The sequence below is a fragment of the Salmo salar genome, chromosome 21 (genome assembly GCF_965601325.2).
Source record: "Salmo salar chromosome 21, fSalSal1, whole genome shotgun sequence".
Taxonomy (NCBI): Eukaryota; Metazoa; Chordata; class Actinopteri; order Salmoniformes; family Salmonidae; genus Salmo; species Salmo salar.
Window position 1 is genome coordinate 20,567,986 of NC_138311.1, and position 15,776 is coordinate 20,583,761.

Below are 15,776 nucleotides of genomic sequence, written 5' to 3' on the forward strand. Positions count from 1 at the left end.
AACACCAGTTTAAACGTTGAATACACTACAGGTTTGCATTTCCTGCTCAGTAACAAAAGAGTGATCAAATTGAGATCGTATATCTGTAAAATCCCTGAAAGATATCAAAATTGTGGTAGATTACTGGTAAACTTTGAAAGTTACCAGTAATCTACCCTCCCTTTGCAACCCTATCTATGAGAGGGCCCGGCTGACAAGAAACAGACCAGAAGTTGAACACAGACAACCTCACACCACGGCAAGACTGTTGAAAAATATATACTTCTAGCTACATACAGTACTTTCAAATTACTTTCTTCTATACAAAAAGTAATTGAATACAAAGAATAAATGGGTAAAAAATGGTTTTACAAATTGCTGTCTTATACCAACACTAAACACGCAGGATTAACTAGAAATGATACATTACATTCTGTTTTGGTGTTAGTGTCTGTTGAGTAATATTTAGACATGTAACAAGAACTTCTCGCCAAGGGCCTGGGAACAAATAGCTTTGCACACTGTATGGGAGTCTGAAGGGAGGAATCAGGAGATAGTGGCTAACTGTTAGATGGCTTCCAGGCCTGAGTAGTAGACTACCTTTGGGGATGGTGATCTGGCAACCCAGGTCGTGGTCCTGGAGCAGCCTGCTGAAGGCCACTTCCTGCAGGCGGACTCTCTCCAACTCTGAGAGGCTCTGGAGGGGCACTGGCTTCAGGCGCACGCTCAGCCCTGACATGCTGTTCCACGTGAAGTCATCCTGTTGTGAGGAGACAAGACACATGTCAGAGAGGGAAAGAGACACACGCGCACACGCACACCCCAGAGATATCTGTCACACTGGAGGTTATTTTCTGTTCATGCTCTTTGAAAAAAGTAAAGCACTTGTACACCACCAGACACTTCTGCCTCACCTGACAGCTGAATGCCTCAAGCACAACAATCATCTGACACTTCCCATTACTAAAGATGAGATCCTCCAAAGTGTCAACAAGACAGTTGGATTTAGGCTAGTATATGTCAAGTGAATGGAAGGGGGTGGTGGATGGAGGAGTGTCCAGCTCTAGCTCTGTTTCTGTTGTACTACATTCTGTATACGTAACATACAAACTCTTCTTTCATTCTACTCTGCAAGCGTAAGTATAAACTAGAGCTTGTGTTCATATGAATGATCCACCTTCCCGGACGACCGATGGCTCTTCTTTCCCCAAAAGTAGATTTTTTGGAAGAGAATGTAAAAACAGAATCTTGCTAACCACTCTAAAAGCAGAAGGGTTAGATGATGATTTGGTGTTCCTAATCTATCAAAACAGAGTCTTGTCATTTCCACAAACAGAACAAGCCATCACAAGTGAGACACAAGAACAAAAATAGAATTTAAAACATTATCTACAATAGTGTTGTCACGCTACCAGAATTTTGGCTTCGATACCGGTATCAGGTTTAGTAACACGATACTCGATACCATGGCAAAAAATTGCATATTAGCCAAAGTCACAGAATGGCATTGTACAGCTATTTTATTGTACTGATTAGCAACATTTGCATAGAAGTAGCAATATCTTATTTTAGAAAAGTGTGCTCTGTCTCTTTAAACCCAGTAATGACGGCATTCATGACGAGGCACACGCCCACACCAAAGGCAGTACGAAGAAAGGCAGAAACTGCTTCTCCAATAAAAATCACGAATCATACTTGCAGGTGATGTCAAGGCAACGTTGGCTAGATAAGCCACTGACCTATAATTAAGCAATAAGGCCCAAGGAGGTGTGGTATATGGCTAATATACTACGGCTAAAGGCTGTTCTTAAGCGCAACGCAGAGTGCCTGGACACCGCCCTTAGCCGTGGGAAAATTGGCCATATATCACAAAACCCTGAGGTGCCTTATTGCTATTATAAACTAGTTACCAACGTCATTAGAGCAATACAAATAAATGTTTTGTCATACCCATGGTATACAGTCTGATACCATGGCTGTCAGCAAATCAGCATTCAGGGCTCGAACCACCCAGTTCATAATAAAGGTAAGCCTCGTGTAGAAACACGTCATCGGGTCTAATGGTTGTCTCGCGCCAACTGCGCATGTGCAGACTGTCAAATCAAAAGCCCTCCTTTGATATAAAGTTGTTGATGACAAAAATGAAAACGTGTCAGTTTATCACTTTCACGAGGTTGGAGTAATAACATGTTCAACTATACTGAACAAAAATATAATCGCAACATGCAAACTGTTGGTCCCATGTTTCATGTCCCAGAAATGTTCCATATGCACAAAAAGCTTATTTCTCTCCAATGTTACGCACAAATTAGTTTACATCACTGTTAGTGAGCATTTCTCCTTTGCCATGTTAATCCTTCCACCTGACAGGTGTGGCATATCAAGAAGCTGATTAAACAGCATGATCATTACACAGGTGCACCTTGTGCTGGGGACAATAAAAGGCCACTTTAAAATATGCAGTTTTGTCACACAACACAATGCCACAGATGTAAAAAGTTTTGAGGGAGCATGCAATTGGCATGCTGACTGCAGGAATGTCCACCAGAGCTGTTTCCATAGATTTGAATGTTAATTTCTCTACCATAAGCCGCTTCCAACGTTGTTTTAGAGAATTTGGCAGTACATCCAACTGGCCTCACAACCGCAGACCACATGTAACCAAGCCAGCCCAGGACCTCCACATCCGACTTCTTCAACTGGTCTGAGACCAGACACCCGGACAGCTGAAGAAACTGTGGGTTTGCACAACCAAAGAATTTCTGCTCAAACTGTCAGAAACCGTCTCAGGGAAGCTCATCTGCGTGCACATCGTCCTCACCAGGGTCTTGATCTGACTGCAGTTTGGCATCGTAGCTGACTTCAGTGGGCAAATGCTCACTTTCGATGGCCACTGGCAAGCTTGAGAAGTGTTCTCTTCACAGAGTAATCCCAGTTTCAACTCTACCGGGCAGATGGTAGACAGCGTGTATGGCGTTGTGTGGGTGAGCGGTTTGCTGGTGTTAATGTTCTGCACCACATGGTGGCGGTGAACAAAATTGCATTTTATCGATGGCAATTTGAATGCACAGTGATACTGTAACGACATACTAAGGTCCATTGTCGTGCCATTCATCCACTGCCATCACCTCATGTTACAGCATGATAATGCAAGGCCCCATGTCGCAAGGATCTGTACGCAATTCCTGGAATCTGAAAATGTCCCAGTTCTTCCATGGCCTGCATACTCACCAGACATGTCACCCATTGAGCATGTTTGGGATGCTCTGGGTCCACATGTATGACAGCCTGTTCCAGTTCCCGCCAATATCCATCAACTTAGCACAGCCATTTAAGAGGAGTGGGACAACATTCCACAGGCCACAATCAACTGCCTGATAAACTCAGTAAAATCGTAGAAATTGTTTCATGTTTCGTTTATATTTTTGTTCAGTGTACTTAAGACATTGGCTCGAATCTATGTTGTGCTTTCAGATTTTGATGAAATTAACAACTAAGGAAGAATTTGTCACTTATCTCATTGACTTCTCAAACCCTGGCCTAATCTGTTTTGTCTGTTTCGCAAGTGTTCCCGGAAGTCTTGCGATGTTGCTCCTCTGGGTTTAGAAACTCTGTGCCCACACAGTCAGTTGAGTTCGGTGAGGAAGAGATGTGACAGATGAAGGGGGAAAACATCTTTGGATGTGATGTAGAGAGAATTATGTGATGGAGAGAAATGTCTTTACAAAGCTATACAATCGAAATCCAATCATATTTTATTTGTCACATGCGCCAAATACAACTGGTGTATACTTTACCATGAAATGCTTGCTTACGAGCTCTTCCCAACGATGCAGAGTTTTAAAATAATAATAAAATACAATAGTAACACAAGAGAAATTAAATTAAATACACAAGAATGGAGCGACAGTATACTGTATACAAGGAGTACTAGAACCTAACGCTCACATGTGGAATTGCATTTTCAGATGTGAAAAACATTCACATGTGAAAATCAAATTTGCAGTTTTACATATGAAAAACCTTGTTACATGTAGTTTCATGGTATCACAAGTTGGAATTTTGCATCGCCATGTTGTTAAATTTATTTTTTAATGTGCTCAAATGTTTTCACGTGTAGTTTCATGTTCTCACATGTTGCTTTTACATGTTGAAACGTTATCACATTAACTCCACATGTGAAATTCATGTGGTTTATCCATAAGGGCTACCTCAGCGAGCTCATTGCGAAGGTTCCTCCCTTTGTAAGGTGTTGGATCATTGAGTAATTTTCCCCAGTCCTAACCTATAACAGTCATACAGGGGACTGATACTGTGTACTTCCTTCCCTCATCAACAAACAAAAGACTGGCTCTGTTGCGACTCTCTCCATGTTCTGTCCACTGGAGCCAAGATCTCTGCTGTAGCCAGAGAATGTGTTTAATCTCCCTGCCCTGCATGCCAACCAATAAAGGCCAAACACACACACACACACACAGCTCATGCCCTCCACAGCTGGGAGGCATTAACACCCAGTAATACATCACAGCACTTTATCACACACTTGCACAATGTGGATTGATCACAGTGTAAATGGGACGGTAAATCTGACCAAACAATCCGCTTAACCAACATTACAGTTTCCTGTGCGGATAGACATGAAAAATACTGTGCAGATCTGTCAACAGTTTTGCTGCAACTGGACGAGAGGTAGGAAAAGAAAGGCACATGTTTAACTATTCTATTATTTGTCCAAATCAAAGTCAAAAATGGGGATTAGGTCAAAGTCTACAAAGCTGCCTAATACTGCTTTAAAGTTCCTACTAATTGATGTCCCTATTGAATTGATTGTGATAATGGTTGAGGTATGAGCAGGTGTCATTCCAGGGTGGGATACAGTGAGATTCTAAAGTAGAGCAGTCTGTAACCCTTTCCAAGATATATTTTTAAATGGCTGGTTGGTAACTTGGCAACCACATTATTTGCTTTCACCCCTGCAGTTTTATGTATCTTTACAGTACTTGTCAAACTCATTCCACTGATGGCCGAGTATATGCAGGTTTTCGTTCCCCCTTGTACTTGGTTGATTAATTAAGATCACTAATTAGGAAGGAACTCCCCTCACCTGTTTGTATTGATCTTCGTTGAAAGGAAAAAACTAAAAACTAAAGACACTCCGCCCTCCGTGGAATGAGTTTGACAGGCAACAGCGTCTGTCCACAAAATAACATTACAGGGTATTTGTTTACAACCGACTCTAATTAAGATGAAAAGGTAAGTGGACTAGGTTTTAATGAGAAGCTATCACCATTACCTGATACTGTACAATACGTTTAAAAAAGTTACATATACTGAGAAACCACACACCAAATTCTCCAGTGTTAAATCAACACTGACAGTTTTAAATTAACTATGAAAGTGTGGAACTGTATAGACACTGGAACAGTGTTAAATTAACACACTGCTTGGTGCAAAGACTTATTTCCCAGAGTGCCTTGCCTTTCGAGTGAATTGTAGAGTTAACACCCATGACTGTATTTGTTAGTGACAGAGATATGTTTTTTTTAATTTTTTTTTTATTATTGAATATTTAAAACATACAATCTACTTGCAGTGAAGCCACTCAACATCTACATCACATTAGTAATCTAACAGACTCCCATCCAGAGCGACCCACAGAAGCAACCAGGGTCAATGCCCTGCTCAAGGGCACGTCGACAGATCTCCCACAAGGTCGAAAACGGGGACCCGAACCGGCAACCCATCAGCCACCAGCCCAAGCTCCCAACCGCCAGGCTACTAGCCCTCTAAGATCCCCCTCCACAGTTCCCCAAGAGCTGCGCCGAGACCCCCCCACACAACCCCCCCCCCCCCACCCCCCCCCCCCCCCCCCCCAGAGAAAATTTTTATAATTCCATTCCCCAACCCCAAGACCCCTGTCCTCCCCAATGGACCAACAACCATCAAAATGAACAACAATGCAAAAAAGAGAAAGAGAAAACAACAATGCAAAAAACAAGACATGAAGGACAACAGAAATCATAACAGCAAGGCCAACTGAATATGTTTGAGTGCATGTATGGCACTATTTACATGTGTGTATCCGTGTATGTGCACGTGTGTATTTGAATGAGAGTGTGTGTATATGCATGTGTACAAAACCTGCGCGGCATCAGCCTCAGGCAAACAAGAATTAGCTGTAACAACACTGGTGTCATTCAAATGTACTTTCTGTTATGTTTTATTTTGACTTTATTTTTTATCTTTGACCATCATTCTATCCTCCGCCCAGCAACTGCACGCCCACTTGTCTCCAATTCCGCATCCCAACCCTCAGCCCATCCCATCTATCTCTGCTGGCCACCCTCTTCGGATTTCTACGCACCATATATCTTTCAACTATGCTGTGATGTTTAACATACCATTTGAATCTATCTAATCGAATAGAATCCATAGATTGCGAGTTGAAGATAAATACTTTTACTAAGAACATTAGTATATTAGTAATTGACTGACCCGGTCTCTCCAGATCTCCCAACAATACTATTTCTAGGGTAAATTTCAGATCAATGTTATGCATTTTTAGCCATTCCTGAACCTGAGAACAGAAACAGGGTACCTGAGGGCAATAGCAAAAAAAAATTGTCTATTGATTCTGTATCCTCACAACAAAATCTGCAGAGCTGCGATGATTGTATGCTCCAAATATTCAACATTTTGTTGGTGGCAAGAATAACTTTAGCTGAAAAGCACGAAGTCTTGAATCTTGCGTCATTTTATATATCAACTCATACACCCTGTGCCATGGAATCGGAACATCAAAACTCTCTTCCCAACTATTTTGCAATCTGTATGGCACAGCTGTCAACATCCTGGTCCTCAAATGAAATTGGTATACTTTCCTATTTATGCTATTTTTATTCCTCCGCCAGTTTTTATCCTATATATTGGGCAGACAGACCAGTTTCCTACCTCCTCCTGCTGCCACCTGCCTCCTCCATTTTTGGGGTAATGCTGTAATCAGTTGGTTGTAGTCTTGGATTGAGCAGACCTTCCCATACAATTCTGATAACTCCATGAAAGACATACGTCTACCATTTCGATTTACAATATCATTTAAAAACAAAATACCCTTTTCAAACATATTTTTCATAAATACAGGTCTTATCAACCAGCACATTTGAGGTCAGCCATACTATTTGTTGCAATATTTGTTCTATCTTTTCAGGGGGATGAAATTGAAATTGTAGCCAGCTCTGCAATGTTTGTTTGAAAAAGAGAGATACTTTGAAAAAAGTTTCATTTTCAATTAATTGAAAATGAGACATGGTAATCTGCACAAAGGCAAAAAGGCAATTTTTAAACAATGGATGAGCTTTTTATAGTAATCTACTTGAGAACCATTTAGGGTTCAAGTAAACCTTTTGGATAAATTAAGCTTTTAGAGAGAGGTTTAGTGCTTTTATATTTAATAATCTCAACCCACCCATTATATAGATAGGCACGCTTTATCTTGTCTGGTTTAGCATCCCAGATAAAGCAAAATAAGTAAGTGTGTAAACTGAGATATGCCTAAGGAGTTAATCAGGGCAATTTGTCCATAAATAGACAGGTATTTACCTCTCCATGGTTGCAGGATCTTGTCTATTTTCTATTGAAATTCATTGTGGAGAGCTCATTGATATCTTTTGTGATATGAATACCAAGTATGTCTACTTCACAGTCAGCCCATTTTATAGGTAAACTGCAGGGTAATGTAAAAGTTGTATTTTTTAAAGATCCAATACGCAATGTTGTACACTTATCATAATTCACTTTTCTGGACTCTGGACTGAAACCTATCTAGATCTTCAATGAGACATTGCAAGGATCTAGCTTGCGGACTTAATATAGAACTTGAGTCATCGGCATACATGGACACAAAAAAATGCAGAAGGTTGGATATCCCCTCTCTGTTGGATTTCAATAGAAATTACACATCACTTTGCAAACCAGTATATTTTGACAGGTTCAGTGAATAACCCAGCATGTTGGGTTGTTCAGATTACCCAAGCGTGTGTTAATTTAACCATCAGTTGTGTTTTCATTCACTTTCATGATGGGTTGACCAAGCAGCTGTAATGTAATCCATAGATTATTTTCAGGAGGCACGGCTCATTATCATGTTAAGTATGTACACTGCAATGTTACATTTTGCTTGAATATTACACACAACATACAAAAATATTAACATTATTATTTACATAATGCGTTAAGGGTTACTATCCCACTGGGGATATCACACTGGGATTTGCATAGAACTCACACACTTCTGTAAGCATAATTAAAGCTACAAAAATGTCATTTGTCAAGCTTAATATGTGACAACAATTCAACAGAACAGTTGAACTGGAATTACATTTACTCTCATGGGTGACCAAAAATGACTTCCTGAAAGCCACGCCCCTACCATGCCAAGCCTCCAGTCTGATGATCTGACCCGCTGGGTCATATCTCAATGACTGTATTTACACAGGCAGCCAATTCTGATCTTTTTTTCCACTAACTGGTCTTTTGACCATTCACCTCAGATCTTTTCATCAAATCTTCTTCTTCATGTGGTTTTCCAGCAGACTAGACACTTTGTTGTGTATTGCTACCTTTCACAGTTTGGAAAGTGCATTGCACATTTGTTCACAAAAAAAAAAGGAAATTGCACCGCCATCTAGCCCTATATCCCCAGCACTCCCCACCACCCTTTCCCACTACTTTGGCCCCAACAGGTTCTACGCCAGGCCGTCGACCTGGGAGGCTGGAACCCCTTCTCTCAAAACCCCCTGTAGTTTTTCTGCACTAAAATCTCTGATACCCAAAAACATTTCTGCTGCTACTACCAATTCAATCTTCTGGGATTTCCTTTCCATCTGTGCGGTACAATGAATGATCATAGTAATAAAGCACAAACCATTTGGGTCACTCTGCACTGGCCTATTACTCACAGGGATCCTCTCAGGCTCCTTCATCCTTTGCCCACCATCCTCTACTTTCTTCACTGCCTCAGCATATGACACTTTCTGCACTGCCCCCACCCTAGTCACTTCAATCTGTCTCACTTGGATAGGACATTTCTGATCCCCAGCAACATGGCTACTCCCAGAATTGAAACACACCACTTTTCCCCCTCGAAACTACACACCCTTTTGTCCCATGACCTCTGGCACACCTCAGAATCTCCCTCCTACATACTGCTGCAACTTGACCATAAACTTGGCACTTAGTGGGGTTGGAAAACCAACGCTCTCACGGTAGGATTGAGACTGGATGAATGCAACAAGCATGTCTTTGTCACTAACAAATTCAGTCTTTGATGATAACTCCACAATTCACTTGAAAGGCAAGGCACTCTGGGAAATATGAAAATAAACCTTTACACTAAGCAGTGTTAATTCAACTCTGTTCAGTGTCTATACGGGTCCACACTTTGTGTTCATTTAAAACTGGGGAATTTGCTGTGTATAAAACTGAGTGAACATGCAGACATGTACACATTTATCATACACTGTAATTGTGTATAATAAAAAGTCGTATCTTATTCAGAATAGTTTTAATGGCAGCTCGCATCTGCTCAATCTGTTCAGACATTCCTATAGAGTGAGTACTGTACATGGGAGGGGAGGCTTTCTAACTAATTTCTCCCCTATCAGATCTCTGTACATGCTAGGTTCCCACAGTCCTTCTCAAACACAGAGGGGCACGGTCCTCATATTGAAAACTATACAGACATGGTAGACTGGACTCTGACATAACCCCAGCACTCATAAACCATCTCTTGTAGAAATGTTTAGTGTAAAAAAAGTATTTGAAATTAAATGTTTACTATGATCATGTGTGTGTGTGTGTGTGTGTGTGTGTGTGTGTGTGTGTGTGTGTGTGTGTGTGTGTGTGTGTGTGTTGACTTGCTGCAAAAAAAAGCTACCCGGATATTATGGGTGAGTGCAGAAATATGAGGGCATGCGGTGGAGGAGATCTTCATGGGCTATGCTCAGCCTTGTCTTAAAGGAGTATGCTGGTGGTCTGTTGATATCCCTCTAGTGGTGTGGGGGCTGTGCTTGGCAAAGTGGGTGGGGTTATATCCTGCCTGGTTGGCCCTGTCCGGGGGTATTGTCGGATGGAGCCACAGTGTCCCCTGGCCCACGGTTGTCTCAGCCTCCAGTATCTATGCTGCAATAGTCTATGTGCCGGGGGGCTAGGGATCAGCCTGTTATATCTGGTGTAATTCTCCTGTCTTATCTGGTGTCCTGTGTGAATTTAAGTATGCTCCCTCTAATTGTCTCTCCCCCTCTCTCTCTCTCTCTCTCCCTTCCCGGAGGACCTGAGCCCTAGGATCATGCCTCAGGACTACTTGGCCTGATGACTCCTGGCTATCCCCAGTCCACCTGGTCGTTTCAACTGTTCTGCCTGCGGCTAGGGAATCCTGATGTGTTCACCGGACGTGCTACCTTGTCCCGGACCTGCTGTTTCCGACTCGCTCTCTCTACTGCACCCGCTGTCTCAACCAAGCCAACTGACATTTACTCCTGAGGTGCTGACCTGTTACACCCTCTACAACCACTGTGATTATGCTGGTTATCTATGAACACTTGAACATCTTGGCCCTGTACTGTTATCATCTCTACCCGGCACAGCCGGAAGAGGACTGGCCACCCCTCAGAGTCTGGTTCCTCTCTAGGTTTCTTCCTAGGTTCCTACCTTTCTAGGGAGTTTTTGTGACATCTGCTGATGTAAAAATGGCTTTATAAATACATTTGATTAAATTAATTGATGCAGAATGATGATCATTATATATTCAGTAAACATGTATTATAAAAGTTACATGTCTAATATAATTTCAAGCATTATGATGTTAGGAAAACACACCACAGTGGAAAAAAAGAGCATTCTATGAAATGGATCATCCTGAAAAGTTTGGCTTGAAAAACATAATATGAAAATGTCACTCTTAGTGTGCATTCATTCTTGCACACTAAAGGGAGCACCTGGTCTTTGAAAATATTGAATTTGTCATTAAATGTGTATGTTGCTGTCACACTAACCCGAGGTCAAAATCTCATCTTAAACATGGTATGTGAAAATATTAGGCAACTCTCTGTGGTGTTTTTTTTAAATGAAATTACAGGTGAGAGGTGCTACCCTGCTGCCAAAGCACTAATCAGAGGATGGCAGAACATTACCCAAGGTGACACATAGACATATGAGACACATAGCCATACACCTCCACATGTGGGAGCAGGGAAACTTAGTCTTGTTACTAACCGCTTTGATAGTTAATCATTTCAATTCAATTAGAGGAAATAGTACTTTATTGTAAACTGTAATACTGTAGCCTATATGAAAGAGTTCACACAAGACGCATGTCTTTCAGTGGTTACCTCCCAATGCAATTAAAAATCAAAATAAATTGTTATAACAAGAGATGCTTACTCTTCTCACTTATAGTTTTGATAGTTAAACTCTAAAAGTCTAAAAGATCCCAGAAATGTTCCATATGCACAAAAAAAAAATGTATTTCTCCCAAATATTGTCCACAATTTTGTTTATACCCCTGTTAGTGAGCATTTCTCTTTTGCCAAGATAATTCATCCACTTGACAGGTGTGGTATATCAAGAAGCTGATTAAACAGCGTGATCATTACACAGGTGCACCTTTTGCTAGGGACAATAAAAGGCCACTCTAAAATGTGCAGTTTTGTCACACAACACAATGCCACAGATATCTCAAGTTTTGAGGGAGCGTGCAATTGGCATGCTAACTGCAGGAATGTTCACCAGAGCTGTTGCCAGAGAATTTAATGTTAATTTCTCTACCATAAGCCGCTTCCAACATCATTTTAGAGAATTTGGCAGTACGTACAACCAGCCTCACAACTGCAGACCACATGTAACCACGCCAGCCTAGGACCTTCACATCAGGTTTCTTCACTTGCAGGAACGTCTGAGACCAGCCACCTGATGAAACTGTGGGTTTCCACACCCAAATAATTTCTGCACAAACTTTCAGAAACCATCTCAGGAAAGCTAATTTGTGCGATCGGAGTCCTCACCGGGATCTTGACCTGACTGCAGTTCGGTGTCATAATTAACTTCAATGGCCAAATGCTCAACCTTGATGACCACAGGCATGCTGGAGTAGTGTGCCCTTCACTGATGAATCCTGGTTTTAACTGTCCCGGGTAGATGGCAGACAGCGTGTATGGCATCGTGTGGCAAGTCGTTTCCTGATGTCAACATTGTGAACAGAGTGCCCCATGGTGGTGATGGGGTTATGGTATGGGCAGGCATTAGCTACGGACAATGAACACAACTGCATTTTATCAATGGCAATTTGAATACGCAGAGATACCGTGACGTAATCCTGAGGCCCATTGTCATGCCATTCATCCGCCGCCATCACCTCATGTTTCAGAATGATGATGCACGGCCCCATGTCGCAAGTATCTGTACACAATTCCTGGAAGCTGAAAATGTCCCAGTTCTTCCATGGCCTGTATAGTCACCAGACATTTCACCCATTTAGCATGTTTGGGATGCTCTGGATCGACCTGTACGATAGCATGTTTCAGTTCCCGCCAATATCCAGCAACTTCGCACAGCCATTGAAGAGTAGTGGGACAACATTCCACAGGCTACAATCAACAGCCTGATGAACTCTATGCGAAGGAGATGAGGCAAATGGTGGTCACACCAGATACTGACAGTTTTTTTGATCTAGGCCCCTACTTTTTTTTAAGGTATCTGTGACCAACAGATGCATATCTGTATTCCCAGTCATGTGAAATCCATAGATTAGGGCCTCATTTATTTATTTCAATTGACTGATTATCTTATATGAACTGTAACTCAGTAAAATCTTTGAAATTGTTACATGTTGCGTTTATATTTTTGTTAGAGTATAGATCGGGGCACATGTGCGTCAATAGACTTTATAACCTAAAATAGTATGAATTTGCATTCAGTTAGATAAAATATAACTTTATTGTATACTGTAATACTGTAGCCTAAATGAAAGCGTTTACACAAGGCGCATGTCATTCAGTGGTTCCTTACCAATGTGATGAATTTTTTTTTAAGAGAAAACATAAGATATCATTCAGTGGAATACAATGAGCAAGGTAAACACAAAATAGTGAGATTGAGCACCCAGAATACATCCATCAACCACATTTGAACTAGATCTGATAGGTGATGAATATTCCTCTCTGTTCAGGAAGCCTTCAATGGAACATTTTACGAGTTGTGTTCTCCACAAAAACTTCAAACTGGGACTAGGCTAATTTTAGGAACAAATACCTAAAACAAACGCTGGTGCACATTTTCCAAAACCTCTACAAGCACAGCATTACCAAAAAATGTGGAAGAGAGCCAGTCATCACTCCGATCTGAACCATTCAGGATTCTGCATGCTGATCAATATTCATGACTGCATGCCGAGGTGAGTTTGGGGTTGTTGATTATTCATTGACTTTCTGATGTCTGGGAAGTTCACAACCTGCACACACAGCAACCATTTATTGTATCTAGAATGAGGGGAAAGGCACCCATAATTGGTTATTCCTAGTTTGGAAATAGATTACAAATGACCAATAGTAATGGCAGTTTCAGTTGCACCTATTGTAACTACATTGACATTTATTTTGGGAAAATTAAAAAACCAATACCGTAGGACGTTCTATAGACATTGCCAACAAAAACAAAATAGCCTTCAATGACTACTATTATTGCACTTCACAACAAATGTCGCGTATATGTCTTGTTTTCAGACGTTGATTCTAGGACATTTTATCATACTTCATACGGTACTTCCTGCTTTTAAGTACAATATCATATATTATATACAGTACATATTACCTCAACTCACCTGTACCCCTGCACATTTACTCAGTACCAGTACCTCCTGTAGCCTCATTATTGTTATTTTATTACTCCTTTTTTGTCTGTAGTTTATTTTTTTTAACTTTTAGTTTATTTAGTAAATTATTTCTTAACTCTTATTTTTCTTAAAACTGCATTGTTGGTCAAGGGCTTGTAAGTAAGCATTTCAAAGTTGTATTTGGCTCATGTGACAAATACAATTTGATTTGATTTAAATTGTACAGTATTATACCGTGTCATACACAGTACTTGCTTTGAAATCGTATTTATATTGCAGTAAGTGTACTGTAATATGAAATACATTTTACTTATCACCGAGCTGCCTGTAAGCTACTGTCAAATTCATACTAACCCCTTCACAGTGTGGCTATTGCCTACCTGTTCATTCCTGAGCAGTAATGGATTTTACGAGACTTCACTTTAAAGCTACACTGTAAAACGGCATGTAGCCTACCATTAAAGGGTGGACCCCCAATAAAACAAACAATGGATCGATGGGATCCTATGCCATTTTATTTGTGATGATTTCAAGGAGATAACACTGAACTAATGACATTCCATGTGAGCAACTTTACTTAACATGATTTGCAGGCACCTACCATTGCAGTTAATTATTCCAAAATTCAGTTATTCTCAACAACTTATTAAACCACCATTTTCTACAGAAAATCTGAAAGTTATCAATGTCTTGGCTGAACATAGCCAACACAAAGTGTGGCGAATTCAACAAATAGGCTACTACAACGCTGATGCTGCTTAGAAGATAAGGACCGCACAATACTCACAAGGTAGGAGATGTGCCTGTCGAAGGGTAGGAGGTCCCCCATGATCAGAATACGTAGAGCAGCCCGCAACACAGAGCAAAGTTTGTGGAGTTAAATTTCAGAAGAGTTTGCTTCGTTTGCCCTTAGTTTTACTTTTAGATTGATTTTTGTTTAACTCTCAATTGCGTGTCTCCTGTGGTGAAGCTGAGGTCCTTGAATAATGAATCATAAGGAAGCCTGATGATGATTATGGGGGCAGCTAGAGGTGCTCTGTCTCTCTCTCTTTATCTCGCTCTCTCTCTCTCTCGCTCTGAAAGTTGAACAACTCAGCGGTTAATGAGGCAGTAATAAACACTGTCAAAATTCACAGAAGAGAGTCATACATTTATGTTTAAATGCATCTGAAGCATGCCATTCTTCACCATACATATTTTCGAATCATAATGGATCAACTTGTCCCACTGTGATAAAAAAATATTTATACTAGAGACCATACCTCAACATCACTCAATCATTTATTTAAATTCCACTATCAATGTATTGTCAGTGAAATCTATTCGCGTAAATAATTGTCAATGCAGATATTTGGTAAGAGGGAGTTTTGATGGGAGGAATGTGACTGTCCTGCAATAAAACATGTTATTGCAGTATGAGCACAACTGTGTCCCAGACCAGATGTGAGGCATCAGGACACATGCAGATAAATGTATACACCAGATGTGATGTAGTATCCTACAGTAGCCAAATCAAATGATGTGCTATGCAAAAGAAACCGCTACGACCCTGCTAAACATGTATTACACTTTGCAATATGCTGTAGTTGTATTAACCTGGTTCTCATGCTTGAAAATGTATTCAATCTAAACGAGATCCAGTCAACATCTTACAAAATTGTTCCATTAGCCTATGAGGCATACTCACAAAGGGTAAACAAAGGTCTCTATTGCCTGAGAATGTGGAGTGACTATTCCTTATGGAGAAGATGAATGGACATGATTGTTATTACTTTGACATGCTGACATCTTCAGCAGCTTTTACTAAAGCAAATATGGCTATGGCCAAAATATATCATCACTGTATTTTTCACATTTTTGACGGTATGATGGTATTTGACGGTGTTTATGTTTTTTAATAATAAAGGTTCAA

General features: G+C 40.7%; 1 protein-coding gene across 5 annotated transcripts in view; it reads right to left on the bottom strand.

The window, feature by feature from the left end:
- Nucleotides 1-15,776, bottom strand: part of arhgap6 (Rho GTPase activating protein 6) — a 69,173-nt gene that overhangs the window by 19,378 nt on the left and 34,019 nt on the right. For all 5 annotated transcript variants that reach the window (XR_001323198.3, XR_001323197.3, XM_014164375.3 and 2 more), the window contains exon 2: nucleotides 580-739. Coding sequence is in view for 3 of the 5 variants with exons in the window: in XM_014164375.3 (XP_014019850.3) it covers nucleotides 580-739 (160 nt within the window). In the remaining 2 variants the exon portion in view is untranslated. The remainder of the gene's footprint in view (nucleotides 1-579; nucleotides 740-15,776) is intronic.